Here is a 14201-nt window from a genome sequence, read left to right on the forward strand (position 1 = left end):
TTCCTCAACCTAGGCATTACTGGCATTTTGGACCGGGTGCGTCTTCGTAATGGCTGGTTGTCCTGTACACTGCAGGATATTAGCAGAATGCCTTTCTCCTACCTATGAGAGGCCAGTAGCAGCCCCACCCCAGTCGTGACAACCAAAAATGTCTCCAGACATTGTCAAATGTCCCCTAGAGAACAAAATCACTCCTAGTTGAGAACTACTGATTTAGGTGAATGGTTGTGCCATTAATCAGGGCCTACCAGAGCCGGTGCCAGGATAGCTCTTTGACCATAATCTCAAACTCGAAGGAGCTGCACCCTTTCCCTGCAAGATGTGTCAATTCTGTGCAGAAGAGCAGATGGGACCTTTTCACAAATGTTTATTTTGGCCTTACACGTATCACTCATATCTTTCTCTCGCAGTTGTTATGTTCCCCACCCATGGCTAGGTACACAGTTCTCAAATGCCAAGCTACTTCATCAATCAAGAATAGTAGTTTCTCATAGATAACTCAGGGTAAAATCAACTTTTAATGACCTTCTACGACATCCCTATATTTGTAGTAGTATCTTTGAATGGTCATCCATATTATGCCTATAGTTTAATTTGAAAACTTGAATATTATAATTACATAGCTGGTTAGTAACCTTTTAAATCTATTTCTTCATTGTACTTTTATATTATAGTCTGCTTTATAGTAAGTTTTCCTTTGTATTTTCCTTTTTAGTTTCACTTCTGGTTTACAGTATTAATATTTTCCAATTGATTTACATTTAAAATAGACCATTATTATATCTGTCAGCTCTGGTTAAATATTTTTTATAATATTTTGATCACTCTTGTTTTAAAAGTTAAGAATTATATACTATTTAAGTTAGGGCCTTGTTCAAGAAATTCAGTCAAAAAGTGAGTAACTATTGTACACTGAGTGACATGGAAATTTCGATTTTGTAGTTGTACGTGATTTCGTTCTGTAATACACACAATTTAGATACCGTTATCTAGGTTTTTGTTCTTTATGCACTATTTAGAAAAATTAACAAGTAATTAAAATCCATTAACTTCACCAGGGCAGGAGGAGTGAGGGACCTCAAAAATCTGCAAGCTTCCCAGGCCACCCTGGCTGTCTGAAGGGCCTAACATTAGGGCAGTAGAGAAACCAGGGAAGGGAGTTAATTTCCTACTATAGAAAACCACTGCTCACTACAAACTTTATATATATATAGATATATAGATATAGATATAGATATCTCATCAGCCTCATCACATTTTTGTGTTCTTTACAGGAAATATAGAACCTATGTTTTTAATATATAACTCAATACCATTCAAGTCTAGTCCAAGGGATACCTGCACTTCTCAAGGCAAAATTAAGTGCCCTAACTCTGCCTAGATACAGCACAGATGTTAGTCCCACTATTTACTCCTTATTTCATTCTCCCCTTAATCAGACAGCTTTAGACATCAAGTTCCCCCACTATACCAAACTCCAAGTGTTTACTAATCATTGCAAACCTCATGAGGCTTTGCCTATAACAGGCCTTCAGTAAACATTTAATGAATGCAAGTTGTTACTTTATTCTAAAAACAATGCTCAGAGTCCCCATATTTGAAAATGTATTGTCATCTATCCCTTGAGATTTATTAAAAGATTAGATTAATAGATGTATACTCTATAAAACTGACTAAATTTACTAAAGTGTTGTTTTCCTTTCATAAAGATGACACTGCTCTGCAAAATTAAGAGTACTTTCTCAGCTGCGCGGCAATAAGACAAAAGTTCTCTTGTAACAAAATTCAATGTTTAATTTTTAAAAACTTAACTATATTAAAGAAAATAAATTATATTTAGACCACCTTCAATATTTGTACATCACCTTTATACAACTATAACAGTGCTTTCAAAAGACACTTTGTAAAGGGCATTAATTTCACAAAATGTGTTTTAAAAATGGGGGAACATTAAAGAACATTAAATTAGTCTGAAATATATCTCAGAATGCTGAGAGGTATGTTGTTCTTTAACAAATTAACTGTATTTGTATTCAAAATAACATAGCTTGTAACTACAGACAATTATTTCTTGTCCATTTCAGTGATTTCCTGGATCCAAAACAAAATCTGTGTATTTATTTCTTTGAAAACATCATTTGTTGACCGTCCTTTCACTGCCATGGAATGACTTGCTTTCTCAATCCAGTGGATTTTATTAGGAGCTTGCATTTTCTGTGCCACTTTCTCCAACAAGTTCTAAAGGGAAAAAAGAAGAGGATACTAGACTAATGTTCTACTGGTGTTCAGTAAAGATTTCCTCTCTCCCACCGCACCTATACTGGCATCCATTCACTAAATATTAAAACCTAGTCTACAGCTAACTTTTGAGGCAATGGAACGTGCAAGAAGTGGCAGTCCATGTTTTTCAGATACAGCAACACAACAGAACAGATTAGGCATTCATTACTGATGCTAAAAGGTCATTAAGTAAACTAGAGCCAAAAAAATTCTCTTAAAAAATGTTTTCCCCAAGGAAATTACTTATATGCTCTGGGAAATACACTAAAATTTAGTAATATGTACAAGTTACTTTTTTTTCAAGGGTCAATTTTATAACAAATTGAAGAGATCTGCTTAAATGTTGAAATGATAAACCAAACGTACAGTCTAGTAATCCGAAATTCACAAGATTCAGATATTAATCCTTCATTTTCTACATGAGAGTTAATCCATTTACCAACACTCTTTACAGGAGGATGAATACTGTCAGTATGCTTATATTTTTAGGTTCTCCAAAGCAACAGGGTTAACTAAGGAAAAAAACTAGCATTAGTAAAATCAGCATCTTTTAAAAAATAGTTAATTAATTAATTAATTAATTAATTAATTTTTGGCCACAGCATGTGGGATCTTAGCTCCCCAACCAGGGATCAAACCCGCACCCCCTGCACTGGAAGCGCAGAGTCTTAACCACTGGACCACCGGGGAAGTCGCTAAAATCAGCATCTTTTTAAAGAGACTGAATGTTGCAGGTAATATCTTGTTCCCAAGATGTTTCTTTCATTCTTTCTCTCTCATTCACACAAATATCAAGTTATAATTCACCTTTTCACACATTTCATCTGCTGAGCCTGACACAAACAGTACAGGATCTTTTATACGAAAGAGATCTTCATCTCTAAGTTTATGCTGCTGCTTTGGATGGTGCAGTGGATAGGAAATACAAATGAGACCTCGAACAAAATTATCAGCATCACCTGGCTCAATATGACACATTACAGAAGCAGCTGCTCTTGAGCCCATTGAACGACCTAAAACCAATTAAAATTAAGTTCAGTTTGAAATATAAACATTCACATAAAATAGTGGTGATGATAATGTGGCAAATCAGATTTCATTCACTGTTCATCCACCATATTGCTTATCAACAAATATTAACTACAACAGGTGCCAATTAAAAAGCTGCAATACCCACAGACTTGTAAAGAGCTAAATCCTAAGTCAAATCTTAAAAAAAAAAAAAAAAAAAAGGAATTATTTTCCAAAAGAATACTGGAAGTGGTGAAGACAATCCTTGTGAAGGAATCATTTGAGAGGGGGTGATTCAGGGATATAAATAAAAGGAGACCTCTTCAGGTTATAACACATATATATGAGGTTTAAATTAGATTTAAATATTAAAGTATCTTGGTGTTACACCAGGAAGTGACTTACCAAACCAAAACAAAAAATCCTTAAGTCTCTTCCTGTCATTAATTTTAATTCTCGATTACCTATTCCTATATTAATATGAGTAGATTTTAGAACAAGTATTCACAAGTATTGAAAACTTACCTCCAAGGAAAACACCTGCAAGTTTGTATTCTCCTGAGGTCTTTAGGTAATTCTAGAAAAATCGACCAAAAAATATCAATTCTTCTCCCATGAAATATTCCACTGGAAAACCAACATATATTTTCTCATCATTACTGAAATGTATGAAAATTTTTGCAAAAACAATCAAGAAATTTCAAGGGATTCTTCTTGGAAGAGGTAACCAATTCTTTGCTCTCTGGTCATGCCTTCACTGTCAAATCATAAACTGGGTAATACAGGCAAATAAGTGAAAAAAAAAACACTGTCTAAAACAAATTCAAGTACTAAAATAGTTTTAAAGAACAAATCGTGGAGGGGAAAAAAAGCCAGTAAAAGCTTCCAACTAATACAAAATGTGATAATACTAACATCTAATTTAAAGCTCTGAAAAACTCAGTAAGCTTGAAGTAATCTGGATTAAAAGAAATTTCAGATTTGTTTTATCCAGGGGTTTTACAGTTTCTAATACAGAAATCATATATTATTTGTACATTCATAGTATACAAGGCAGAATACCTAGAACTATATATCCTAAATTTCAATATGGAAATTACATCATAAGTAGATTCTTTGGCAGTATCATGGAGAAACATTTATGATGTAAGCGCTCATCCCCATGGAAACTAACTGATGGCAAAAAAAGAGAAATCTGACCATTACACAGCCTTCATACACTGCTGAGTTTCTAAGAATTCTCATTAAAGGATTTTTAAGTTAAACCAAATGACTGCTAATAAAATTTGTCTTAAATTTATTATGAATTTTAAAAACAGAATTCTGTCATAAGTAAATATAAAGAAATTTTCTTACCAAAACTGATTTATATGCCTTAATTCTATGTACAATATTAAGGCCTTTACAGGTAAATCTCAGGCTAAAAAAACCATGAGATGCAAGATGGGATGCCAGTGACATCAAATGAGGAAGATTCATATCTCCTGATGCTCCATGTGTAAGAATTATTCCATATGTTAAGCTCTTGTTAGGTACCAAACAAACAGCATCTAGTAATTTATTTCCAAAAGGTATTTTTAATTTAACCTGGAATTCAAGAGAATAAATGGATCAAAAATTACTTCCTTGCCTATTCAGACAAATGAATAACTATATATGTTTGTTCTGCAAGACCCACGATTCAAGTCACAGCCTCCAAATAAAAATCAATGATATTAATAATAACTAATATTTAAGAAATACTTATTGTGTCAGGTACTATTATAACTGCTTTATATGTATTAAATCATTTAACATTCCTAAGAGTTCTGAGGCAAGTACTGTTACTATCTCCATTTTATAGCTGAGAAAACTGAGGCACAGTAGGTTACATAATGTGCCCAAGGTTATATATCCAATTAGCTAGGATCCAAACTCAGGCAGTCTGCTCCAAAGTCCTCACTCTTAACCACTAATGCTATGCTGTCTCTCACAGTACAAGATGAAAATAAGAAAATTACTCTGGAGCCATATGACTACAAAAAAAAAAAAAAAAGGAACCTTGAAGATGCAGAATGTATGAAAATATGTATTACCTCTGTATGACTCATTTTCACTGTTGAATAACAAACTTAAAGTGCATTACATCTGAGAAGCAAAGGACATCTCCCTGAAAAGAAGATTCTGTTGTGAAAGGTGGGTTGGCAGACACAAGAACTATGAATGAACACACTCAGTAGCTAAAGTAAACATTCAGAACTACTTCTCTAAGAACTGATGTCTTTACAAGCACATTATTTATTTTCATTCCTACGGTCACTCAGAATTGGTTATAGGACCAGGTGTGGGGCTGGCAGATGTTATTTAAGATAAAGCCAATGTGATATCTTAACATGGATGCCTTAAGAAAATTCATATCAAAGTAGGATGCTGTATCTTGGTAATGCTGTAAAAAAAAAATATATATATATATATATATATATATATATATTTTCCCTAAGCATCTTTATTCTCAACCATCTTCAACTGAATTTCACAGCATCTTTCTATTAACCCATTTCCTTCGTCTTTATCATTCCCAGCTCTTCCTCGGCCCCTGCAACGGAAGTACACATCCACACCCTTTGTCCTGAGACTCTGCAGAGCCTCCCAGTAGGCAGAGTGTAAATCTCCACCCTATTGCCTATGGGCTTGGCTATGTGACTTGCTTTAATCAACAGAATATGTTTCAATGTGCCACTTCTGAGCTGAGGCATGGCAAATTTCCAGAAGTGCTCTTGAACTCTTGCCTTCAGCCCTGAGAAAAACATGCTTCATGTATTTTTGCTTTTTTTAGCCTGGGTTCCAGAATGAAGACACATGGAGCAGACCAGAACCCAAAACTAAAGTCTGGAGTCCAGCCTAGTCCAACCAACATCTAAACCACTGAAGAACCATGAAGGGTCTACCTGAAGAACCAAGAGCATGAAATGCTGGGAGCCAGAGATTTCAGCGTTGTTATGCAGCATTCCTTCCTATAGTAAGAGATCTTTTATTGTTCAGGATATCATCAGCATCAGGATCTCCATTATTCATCTTTTTTCCCATTAACATTTACTAATTCATTCACTGAATAGATAACAATAACATGGTCCAACGTTAAAAAGGTACAAAAATATACAGTGGAAAGTCTCTCCCTCAATCCACTTTTGCCTTACCATCCAGATCCCCTCTTCAAAGGCAACCAGTATTCTGCTTTCAGATATTTTATATATATACCTACAGACATACACATCTCCTTCTTCTTTTTATAAACTGGTGACCTACTTTTCTGAATACCCCCCAATACGTATCTTGGTGATTACTCTTTTCCTTATACAATGAGCTTCTTTCATTATTTTTTTTTTTAAACTTTTTTTTTTAATTAATTAATTAATTAATTTATTTTTATTTTTGGCTGTGTTGGGTCTTCGTTTCTGTGAGAGGGCTTTCCCTAGCTGCGGCAAGCGGGGGCCACTCCTCATCGCAGTGCGCGGGCCTCTCTTATTGCGGAGCACAGGCTCCAGACGCGCAGGCTCAGTAGTTGTGGCTCACGGGCCTAGTTGCTCCGTGGCATGTGGGATCTTCCCAGACCAGGGCTTGAACCCGTGTCCCCTGCATTAGCAGGCAGATTCTCAACCACTGCGCCACCAGGGAAGCCCCATTATTTTTTTATGGCTATAGAGTACTCCAAGGAAAGGTTGTACATAGTTTATTTTTACCATCTATTAATGAAAATGAGATTGTTTCCAATCTTTTGCTAAAACCATATTGCAATGAGTGGCACTGTACTTAACATTATTTTCACACGTGTGTAGACATATCTGTAAGAAAAATTCCTGTGTCCAAGGGTGTATTCACTTGCCTTTATTTTTTAAGAAATACATTTCATTTTTGAACAGGTAATATACGCACATGGTACACAATGTTAAAACAGTTAACAGTAGTTAAGTGTCCTCCCATTTTTCCCCCAGCCACAAAGTTCCTTTCCCTTCCCAGAAGCAACCACTGTGACTTACTTACTGTGTATATCTTTCCCTTTATGTGTGTGTGTGTGCGTGCGCGTGTGTGTGTGCGTGCGCGTGTAGAATTCTCATATTTGAGCCTGAAGGGTATCAGACTGGCTGCAGAAAGTTCTGGGGTTTAAACTGGGGGATGATGGACATCAATCTTCATTGTCCCTGTTTTCACAAAGGGAGCCTCGTTACTGTGCCTGGGGCCCCTGGTTCGAAGATCCTGCTTTAAGTTCTCAAGAGACCAGCCTCCAGACTTCTAACGGGAGAGAAGCAGTGTCCAGCGACGTGACACGGGGAGAGAGCCAGCGGTCTACCTTCTTCCCCGGCGCGCTTCACCGAGGTACAGCCCTCCGCATCCACGCCCAGCGCCGTTCCTTTCGCTGCCACCTGCTGCACATTTCGAAGCCCCTGTTTCTGCCGTAGAACTGTTCCCCCAGCACTCCCTGCTGCTGGTTTAGAATTAAGCCGATGTGCTCAGGCTTGTGCTTTCCGGAGCCCAGCATCTTATTGCTGTCGTTTCCTGTCCCATTTTCTTCATCCTTGTGGGTGTGCGTCTTTTTGAAAATCCCTTTGCTGTACTTTTAGTGAGATTACGGAGGGAGGAAAATTAGGTGCACACGTATTCAAGCCACCCTCTTAACCTAATGTGCTCTGCTATTCGTCTGCCGGCCGTGGGCGTTTGGGCTTTCTGCGCTGCCGCGGCCCTTTTTCTGGAAAACGCCCCTCCCTTCCAGACTTAACGGTGCGCGCAGTCCGTCCTCCCGCAACGGTGCGCGCGAGCGGGGCTACTCGGGAAACAGCGAAACGGCTGCACGGTGTAACCCCAACCCGGCCTAGACGGTCCAGGCTGTCATCAGGCCGGGCTCCGGGGGTCAGACGGGGCAGCGTCTCAGCTGCAAAGGCGGCCGACGCCACCAGCCAACCTCGGGGAGGCTGCGGAGCTTCATCGCATGGAGTCGCGTGCCCACGTCGCGACCGTTTTCACGCCCACGAGGCGACGGCGATCACACCTGATTCCGGGGGGTCAGATGCCACCCCTCCCGTAACCGTCCACGGGAAAAACGCCTGCGCCTCATCCCCCGCGTCGAAGCGGGACGCTGGAAATCGCGGGGCTGGACGCCAGCCTTGAGAGTTCAAGTCCTCCGGGGGGCGGGGGGGAGGTCGATAACCTGGCCGCGTCAACAACGAGCGGTCCGAGAGCCGACACTCCCGGAGCTCGGGACGCAAAGGCGCCCGACGACCGTCCGATTCCGCCCGCCGGCGCCGGGGCCCCGGCGACCCTCCCCGCTCGGAGGCCGCCGGTGCCCGGCTCGCGGGACCCAGGCCGGAGCCGCTCGGCTCTCCCCGCCCGCACCGTCCCCTCACGCCGTCTCCCGACCGGCCGGCCGGCCGCCAGCGGCCGCGGCCCGCGAGACCGAACCAACGCCGAACGCCTCACAGAGCCGCCCAACAGCCCCTGAGGGGCGACGGCCGCGAGCCCGAGACGCCTCAGGCGGGGCCGCGGGAAGCCCTCGGGGCCCTCGGGGCCCTCGGAAGCCGTCCCCTATCTGGCGGCCCCAACCGCCGCCGCCGCCGCGCTTACCGGGGACGGGAAAGTGGCCGGGAGCACCTAACCGCCCTCACTCTCTTCAGGGAGCGAACTTCCACACTCGAAGGGACCGCCTCGCCGCACCCGCCAGTGCGTCCCGCTACGGCGCACGCGCGCGCAGGCCCCGCCCCACCCACGGGCGCGCGAGCCGGCGCGCGGGGCACGCTGGGAGCGGGAGTTTTCCCGCCGCTGCCGGCGGGGACGCGGGGGGCGCTGACGTGCCGCCACCTGTCGCTGCTTCAGCTCCGACTGCGTCCGCTCAGGACCCTTCCCCGTCCCAGCCACTCCATTCCAGCAGTTGCACGGGCCAAAAAACGCGGGGTCAGCTCTGATTGTTCTCTTTTTCACACACCCCGCAGTCAATCCAGCGACCCCGCTTGTTCGACTGGCAAATATGTACAGAATCCAACCACTTCTCACGCTAACACCAGACCCGCCCGAGCCCCACCACCGTCTTTGTCCGGATTATTGAAAGGGTCGGCCGTAGGGCCTCTCGTTCCCACGCCCGCCCGCCACCTTTCCGCTACTTATCGACGCAGTGGCCAGCTGGACCCCATTGAAAGGTGCACCTTCAACTCAACGCTTTTTGCAAAGGCTTCCCGTCTCGCCCGTAATCAGAGCTAAAGGCCTTGCAGAGACCAAGGTTTCATACGATCGGTCGCTTCCCCTCTTACCCGTTTCCTACTCGTCTAGTTTCCCCGGCTCCTTCGGCTCTAGACGCCAGGGCCTCTTCACTCCCCTCACACCCAAACCCACCAGGCGAGGCCTCACGACAGGGCTTCTGTCCTGGTCCTCCCTCCTCTCGGAGAGATCCAGTGGCTACCGTTGCAACTCCTTGGGGTCTTCGCTCAACTTGCCATTTTCTCAGTGAGGCCTTTTCTAAGCGCCTCACGCGCACCTTGGTCCTTCCACCAAAGACCTTCCATGTATCATCCTTCCACCCCGGTCACCGAACAGACTGTTAATTTGTCTCCTTCCCGGACCGAAGGCAGGGGTCTTTATTGTCGTTGTTATTTCGTCTTGAATCTCCCGCGTATGGAAGAATTCCTGGCAAATCAATACGTCTCAGATGAATGAATCTTCCCCAAGCCCAGGGCTGTTAGGACCCGCCCTCTTTTCTGTCGCAGCCCGAGTAAGGAGATAACAATGCAGAAAACCACTGATGGTCATTTATCTCAAGCGTTTTCGCGCATTACAGAGGATTAATGAACGTTTCTCTACGTGTCTCCTAATTTTCTAGCTCAGATTTTAAAAAACGGCTTTATCTGCGTGCCATAAAAGCCACTCACTTTAAGAGTGCCTTTCGGTAAATTTATAACCATTGGCAGCTATCACCATAATCTAAGAACATTACATCACCCCCAAAAGAAAACTGTGCTCATTGCCTTCTACCCTTAAACCCAGACTACCACTAACCTACTTTCTGTCTGTAGATTTGCCTTTTCTGGGCATTTCCTGCAATATTTGGTCTTTTATGGCTAGCTTCTTTCACTCAGAATCATGTTTTCAAGATTCATCCATACTGTAGCATGTAATAGTACTTTATTCCCTCTTATAACTCATTTCTTTTTATTGCTGAATTGTATTCAGTTTTATGGGTAAACCACATTTTGTTTATCCATTTGCCAGTCGATGGGTATTTGGATTCTTTCCACTGTTTGACTATTATGAATAACACCGTTATAACACTCAGGGAGAGAGAAGGCAGCGTGACGACAGAAGCAGTGAGAGATTTGAAGACCCTAAGCTGCTGGCTGGGAAGATGCAGGAAGGGGCCACAAGACAAGAAATGTAAGAAATGCGCCCCTGGAAGCCAGAAAAGGCATCCTGCCCTAAGCCTCAGGAGGGACTCAGCCCCATGAACACCTTGACATTATCCCAGAAACACTGATTTCAGACTCTAAAATCCAGAACTATAAGAGAATAAATTTGTGTTGTTTTAAACCACTAAATTCGTGGTACCTTGTCACAGCAGCAGTAGGAGAGTAATACAAAACATTATTTGTAGACACCAAAACTTCAATTTCAGATGAGTTTCACATGTCACCATCATCATTATTATTATTCTTTTGATTTTTTTCAACCATTTAAAAATGTTAAAATCATTCTTAGCTTGCAGGCTGTACAAAAGTGGTGGGCCAGATTTAGCCAAATATTAGCACAATTAATCCATCCATGGATTTAAAGAATAATACATAATTAGATGTATTAGAGTTTTTATAATGGAGTTTTTACAATGTTTCAAAATTAGAACACTATTAATGTAATTCATTATGAATTAATATAACAAAAACAAATTAAAATAAAACTCAAACATTTAAATAGATGCCTAAAAAGCATTTAATAAGATTTTAATGCTCTTCCTTTTTAATAAGTTAGTAATTGGAAATTTCGTATTTTAATAGTGGTTGTTTATCATAAATCATAACAAACATTTTGCTTAACAGTGAAAACAGTAGCATCTTTGGTCACCCAGTCTAAAGTAGTCACCACCACCCAGCCCACTTTCTCTCTGTAATAACTGGTTTTATTTATCAGTCCTTAATTGTGCTGCTAATTTATTTATTTTTACTGGTTTATTTCATTCTTCTTTCAGAAGAGATAGTGACTGTTCCCTGTTGTATGCCCAGAAACTAATACAATGTCTGGCACATATTAGGTGATTAATAAATACTTGTTGAATAAAATCCATTTGTGATGGTTACTTTTATGTGTGAACTTGGTTGGACCAAGGGGCCCAGATATGTGGCCAGATATTACTCTGGATTTTCTGTATGCTGTGGGATGAGATTAACATTGAAATCAGTGGACTCCATAATGAATGAAGTCAGTTGCCCTCCATAATGTGTCAAAGAACTGAAGAGAACAAAAGACTGACATCCCCAGTGTGAGAGGGAATTCTGCCAGCAGACAGCCTTCCGCTTTGAACTGCAACATAGGTCTTGCCTAGAATTCCAGCCTGACGGCCTTCAGACTTGAACCACAGATTGTGGACTTGCCAGCCTTCATAATCAGGCATGAGCCAGTCCTTAAATCTCTCTGTATACACACAACCTAATGGTTGTTTCTCTGGAGGACCCTGACGAATGCACCGCTGAAGTCTGAAACAAGATAAGAATGTTTGTTATCACCACAATTATTCAACATTGTGCTAGAAGTCCCACTCAATGCGATAAGGCTGGAAAATAAATAAAATTATAAATATGGTAAAGAAGATACCCTGTCATTATTTTCAGATATGATTCTTTGAGAAAATCAAGTGAAGTTTATTAGATCTGATAAAATAGTGCAGTATGTAGTTGGGTACAGGACAGAAAAACTACAGTTTTCTTAAACAACTAGCTAGAACTAGCTAGAAAAATATAATTTTTTAAAAAAGCCTAAGCAAAATAGAAACAATTGTAGAAACTACCCAAGAAAAAACATAACGTAAAACATTCAAGATCTTATATGAAAAAACATAAAATTTTACTTAAGAACCACCCCCCTCCCCAAAAAAGACCTGAATAAATGGAAATATGCACCACTTTCCTGATAGGAAAACACAATAGACATTTTAGTTTCATCAACTATTCAAATTAATGAAATTTCACTTGGAATTTTTACAGTGATTTTAAAGTTCAACTGGAAGAATAGACAAAAAAAATTTGAGAACAATCTTAAGAAGAACAATAAGAAGGGATCTTTACTGATATCAAAAGATCCTAAAAATTTACAGGATCATATTTTAAAATAATTTGGAAAATGTTCTTTATATCTCAAGATGAGAAGGTCTTTCTATGTAAGATGCAAAGCCAAGAAATTATAAAGTTACAATGGACAGATCTGACCACATAAAAATTAAGAACATCTATATTTATATAGGCATTGTGAGCAAAGTCAAAGGACAAAAAAGACTGGGAGACATTTGCAGCAAACATAATAGAAAGCGTTGATGTCCATAATATATAAAGAGTTGAAAAAAATCAGTAAGAAAAAATTTTTTAAATTGAAAATTTGACAAGGCCGAAAAGTCAAAGACAAGGAAAAAAAAGGTAGTCAATTTCATAAATAATCAGGGTAATATTTTTAAAAACAATTTTTGTATTCAAATTGACAAAAATGAAAAAGATGAATAATACCTAGTGTTGCTGACTATATAGAAAAATGGGATTTTAAAACCCTAGTAATGGGAGAGTAGTTTGTATAGTCTCTCTCTGCTTTGCTTTATCTATAAACATTTAAGTTACCCATTGCTTCAGTAATTCACTTTGAGAAATTTATCCCATCGTACTACCAGCAGGCAGCCTTCTTTTTAGAAGAGCTGAAAATTAGAAACAATCCTTCCTACCTAGTAGAAAGGATGGAGAAGATAAATTATTGTGATCTGGGTCCTTGATGGACCTAACCTCCAAGTTTATGGATCCAAAAACTGTCTGAAAATCTACTTTTTAACAGGTGTTCTACTGAGAAGAAGGTAGGGATTGGAAGAAGTTGATTTTTTGTTATTATGAGCATGTATTACTTTTGAAATTTTATTAAAAATAAAATTTCATTTTGAAATAATTATATATTCATGGGAAGTTAAAAAAGTATCAAAACCAGGAGCTTGACATTATACAATTCACAGAGCTTATTCAGATTTCATCAACTCTATATGCATTCAGGTGCACGTGTGTGTGTGTGTGTGTGTGTGTGTAGCTTTATGTAGCTTTATCATACGTGTATATTTATGTAACCAGCTCTCTAATGATATAGGACTGATCTATAATCACAAGCAACCCTTACACCACACTTTTACAGCCACATCCTCTCTTCATATCCAAAATATTCTTCCTAAGAAAAATGTAAGATTATGGAAAGAGAGCCATAATTTATTGCTGAGTGAAAAATTGTTACAGAAAAATGTTTTTGGGGAGGGAAAAATTTATGTACGTTTATATGAGCATATGAAGCTTTCAATTCAATTTCTTATACCCTAATTCAAATGTTCAAACTGAAAATCTGGTTCTCTAAACCAAACTTTGAAACACACTGACAGAGGAGACTTGTCAAGTTAATCATCCATCAATAGGTCACAGTCTCCAAGTTCAGCAACCAAAGTCAGTCCTCCTGAGTTCCTTACTGTAATCTCAACTCTGTTCATTTAAACAAAAGATTTATAAGACAAGCAGAGATATAGTATGAATACCACCCTGTCAGAACCTACTTTTCACTTATTTTTACAAGGGGCAGTGTTGACAGAGGAATTCCTGCTATGCTAATGTGTCATTTGAGGTCCAAGGAACATACGGGCCATTTATGGAAGTGCCACTGTGACGGATTAAAAT

General features: G+C 40.1%; 3 protein-coding genes across 9 annotated transcripts in view; 1 reads left to right on the forward strand and 2 right to left on the reverse strand.

Moving 5' to 3' along the window:
* The window catches only part of LOC309616027 (uncharacterized protein), a 75814-nt gene extending 69167 nt beyond the window's left edge, over positions 1 to 6647 (forward strand). For 3 of the 4 annotated variants that reach the window (XM_082366198.1, XM_082366201.1, XM_082366199.1), the window contains 3 exons: positions 2883 to 3014; positions 5267 to 5466; positions 6107 to 6647. Coding sequence is in view for 1 of the 4 variants with exons in the window: in XM_082366201.1 (XP_082222327.1) it covers positions 2883 to 2897 (15 nt within the window). In the remaining 3 variants the exon portion in view is untranslated. Of the gene's footprint in view, positions 1 to 2882; positions 3015 to 4699; positions 4790 to 5266; positions 5467 to 6106 lie in introns of those variants that run through there. The other variant, XR_014237213.1, reaches the window with a different exon arrangement.
* Positions 1 to 9019, reverse strand: TEX30 (testis expressed 30). Of its 3 annotated transcripts, none has more exons than XM_082366192.1 (6): positions 8887 to 9019; positions 5367 to 5440; positions 4648 to 4878; positions 3817 to 3868; positions 3088 to 3293; positions 1 to 2238 (listed from the first exon to the last, which is right to left on the reverse strand). In XM_082366192.1, the coding sequence occupies exons 2-6, from the start codon at positions 5379 to 5381 to the stop codon at positions 2065 to 2067; spliced, it is 678 nt and encodes a 225-aa protein (XP_082222318.1). In that variant the 5' UTR covers positions 5382 to 5440; positions 8887 to 9019; the 3' UTR covers positions 1 to 2064. The 3 variants fall into 3 exon arrangements, with proteins under 3 accessions (XP_082222318.1, XP_082222319.1, XP_082222320.1); XM_082366193.1 differs by having other exon boundaries at positions 5367 to 5454; positions 8887 to 8979; XM_082366194.1 differs by lacking the exon at positions 3088 to 3293 and having other exon boundaries at positions 2064 to 2238.
* The window catches only part of POGLUT2 (protein O-glucosyltransferase 2), a gene marked incomplete at its 5' end in the record, with an annotated part of 22254 nt that continues 15193 nt past the window's right edge, over positions 7141 to 14201 (reverse strand). Inside the window, 2 exons of one of the 2 annotated variants that reach the window (XR_014237203.1) lie at positions 7141 to 7882; positions 8887 to 11993. Coding sequence is in view for 1 of the 2 variants with exons in the window: in XM_082366120.1 (XP_082222246.1) it covers positions 11922 to 11993 (72 nt within the window). Of the gene's footprint in view, positions 11994 to 14201 lie in introns of both variants that reach the window. The other variant, XM_082366120.1, reaches the window with a different exon arrangement.

Source organism: Balaenoptera borealis, assembly GCF_965194805.1.
Source record: "Balaenoptera borealis genome assembly, chromosome: 18".
NCBI classification, from domain to species: Eukaryota; Metazoa; Chordata; class Mammalia; order Artiodactyla; family Balaenopteridae; genus Balaenoptera; species Balaenoptera borealis.

Excerpts from the sequence above, each read along its gene's own strand:
- TEX30 (XM_082366192.1), bottom strand. Across the intron at positions 3,294-3,816 it reads TGCAGGTGTTTTCCTTGGAG|GTCGTTCAATGGGCTCAAGA; the intron begins GTAAGTTTTCAA and ends AATTGGTTTTAG. Across the intron at positions 2,239-3,087 it reads CAGATGAAATGTGTGAAAAG|AACTTGTTGGAGAAAGTGGC; the intron begins GTGAATTATAAC and ends TTTTCCCTTTAG.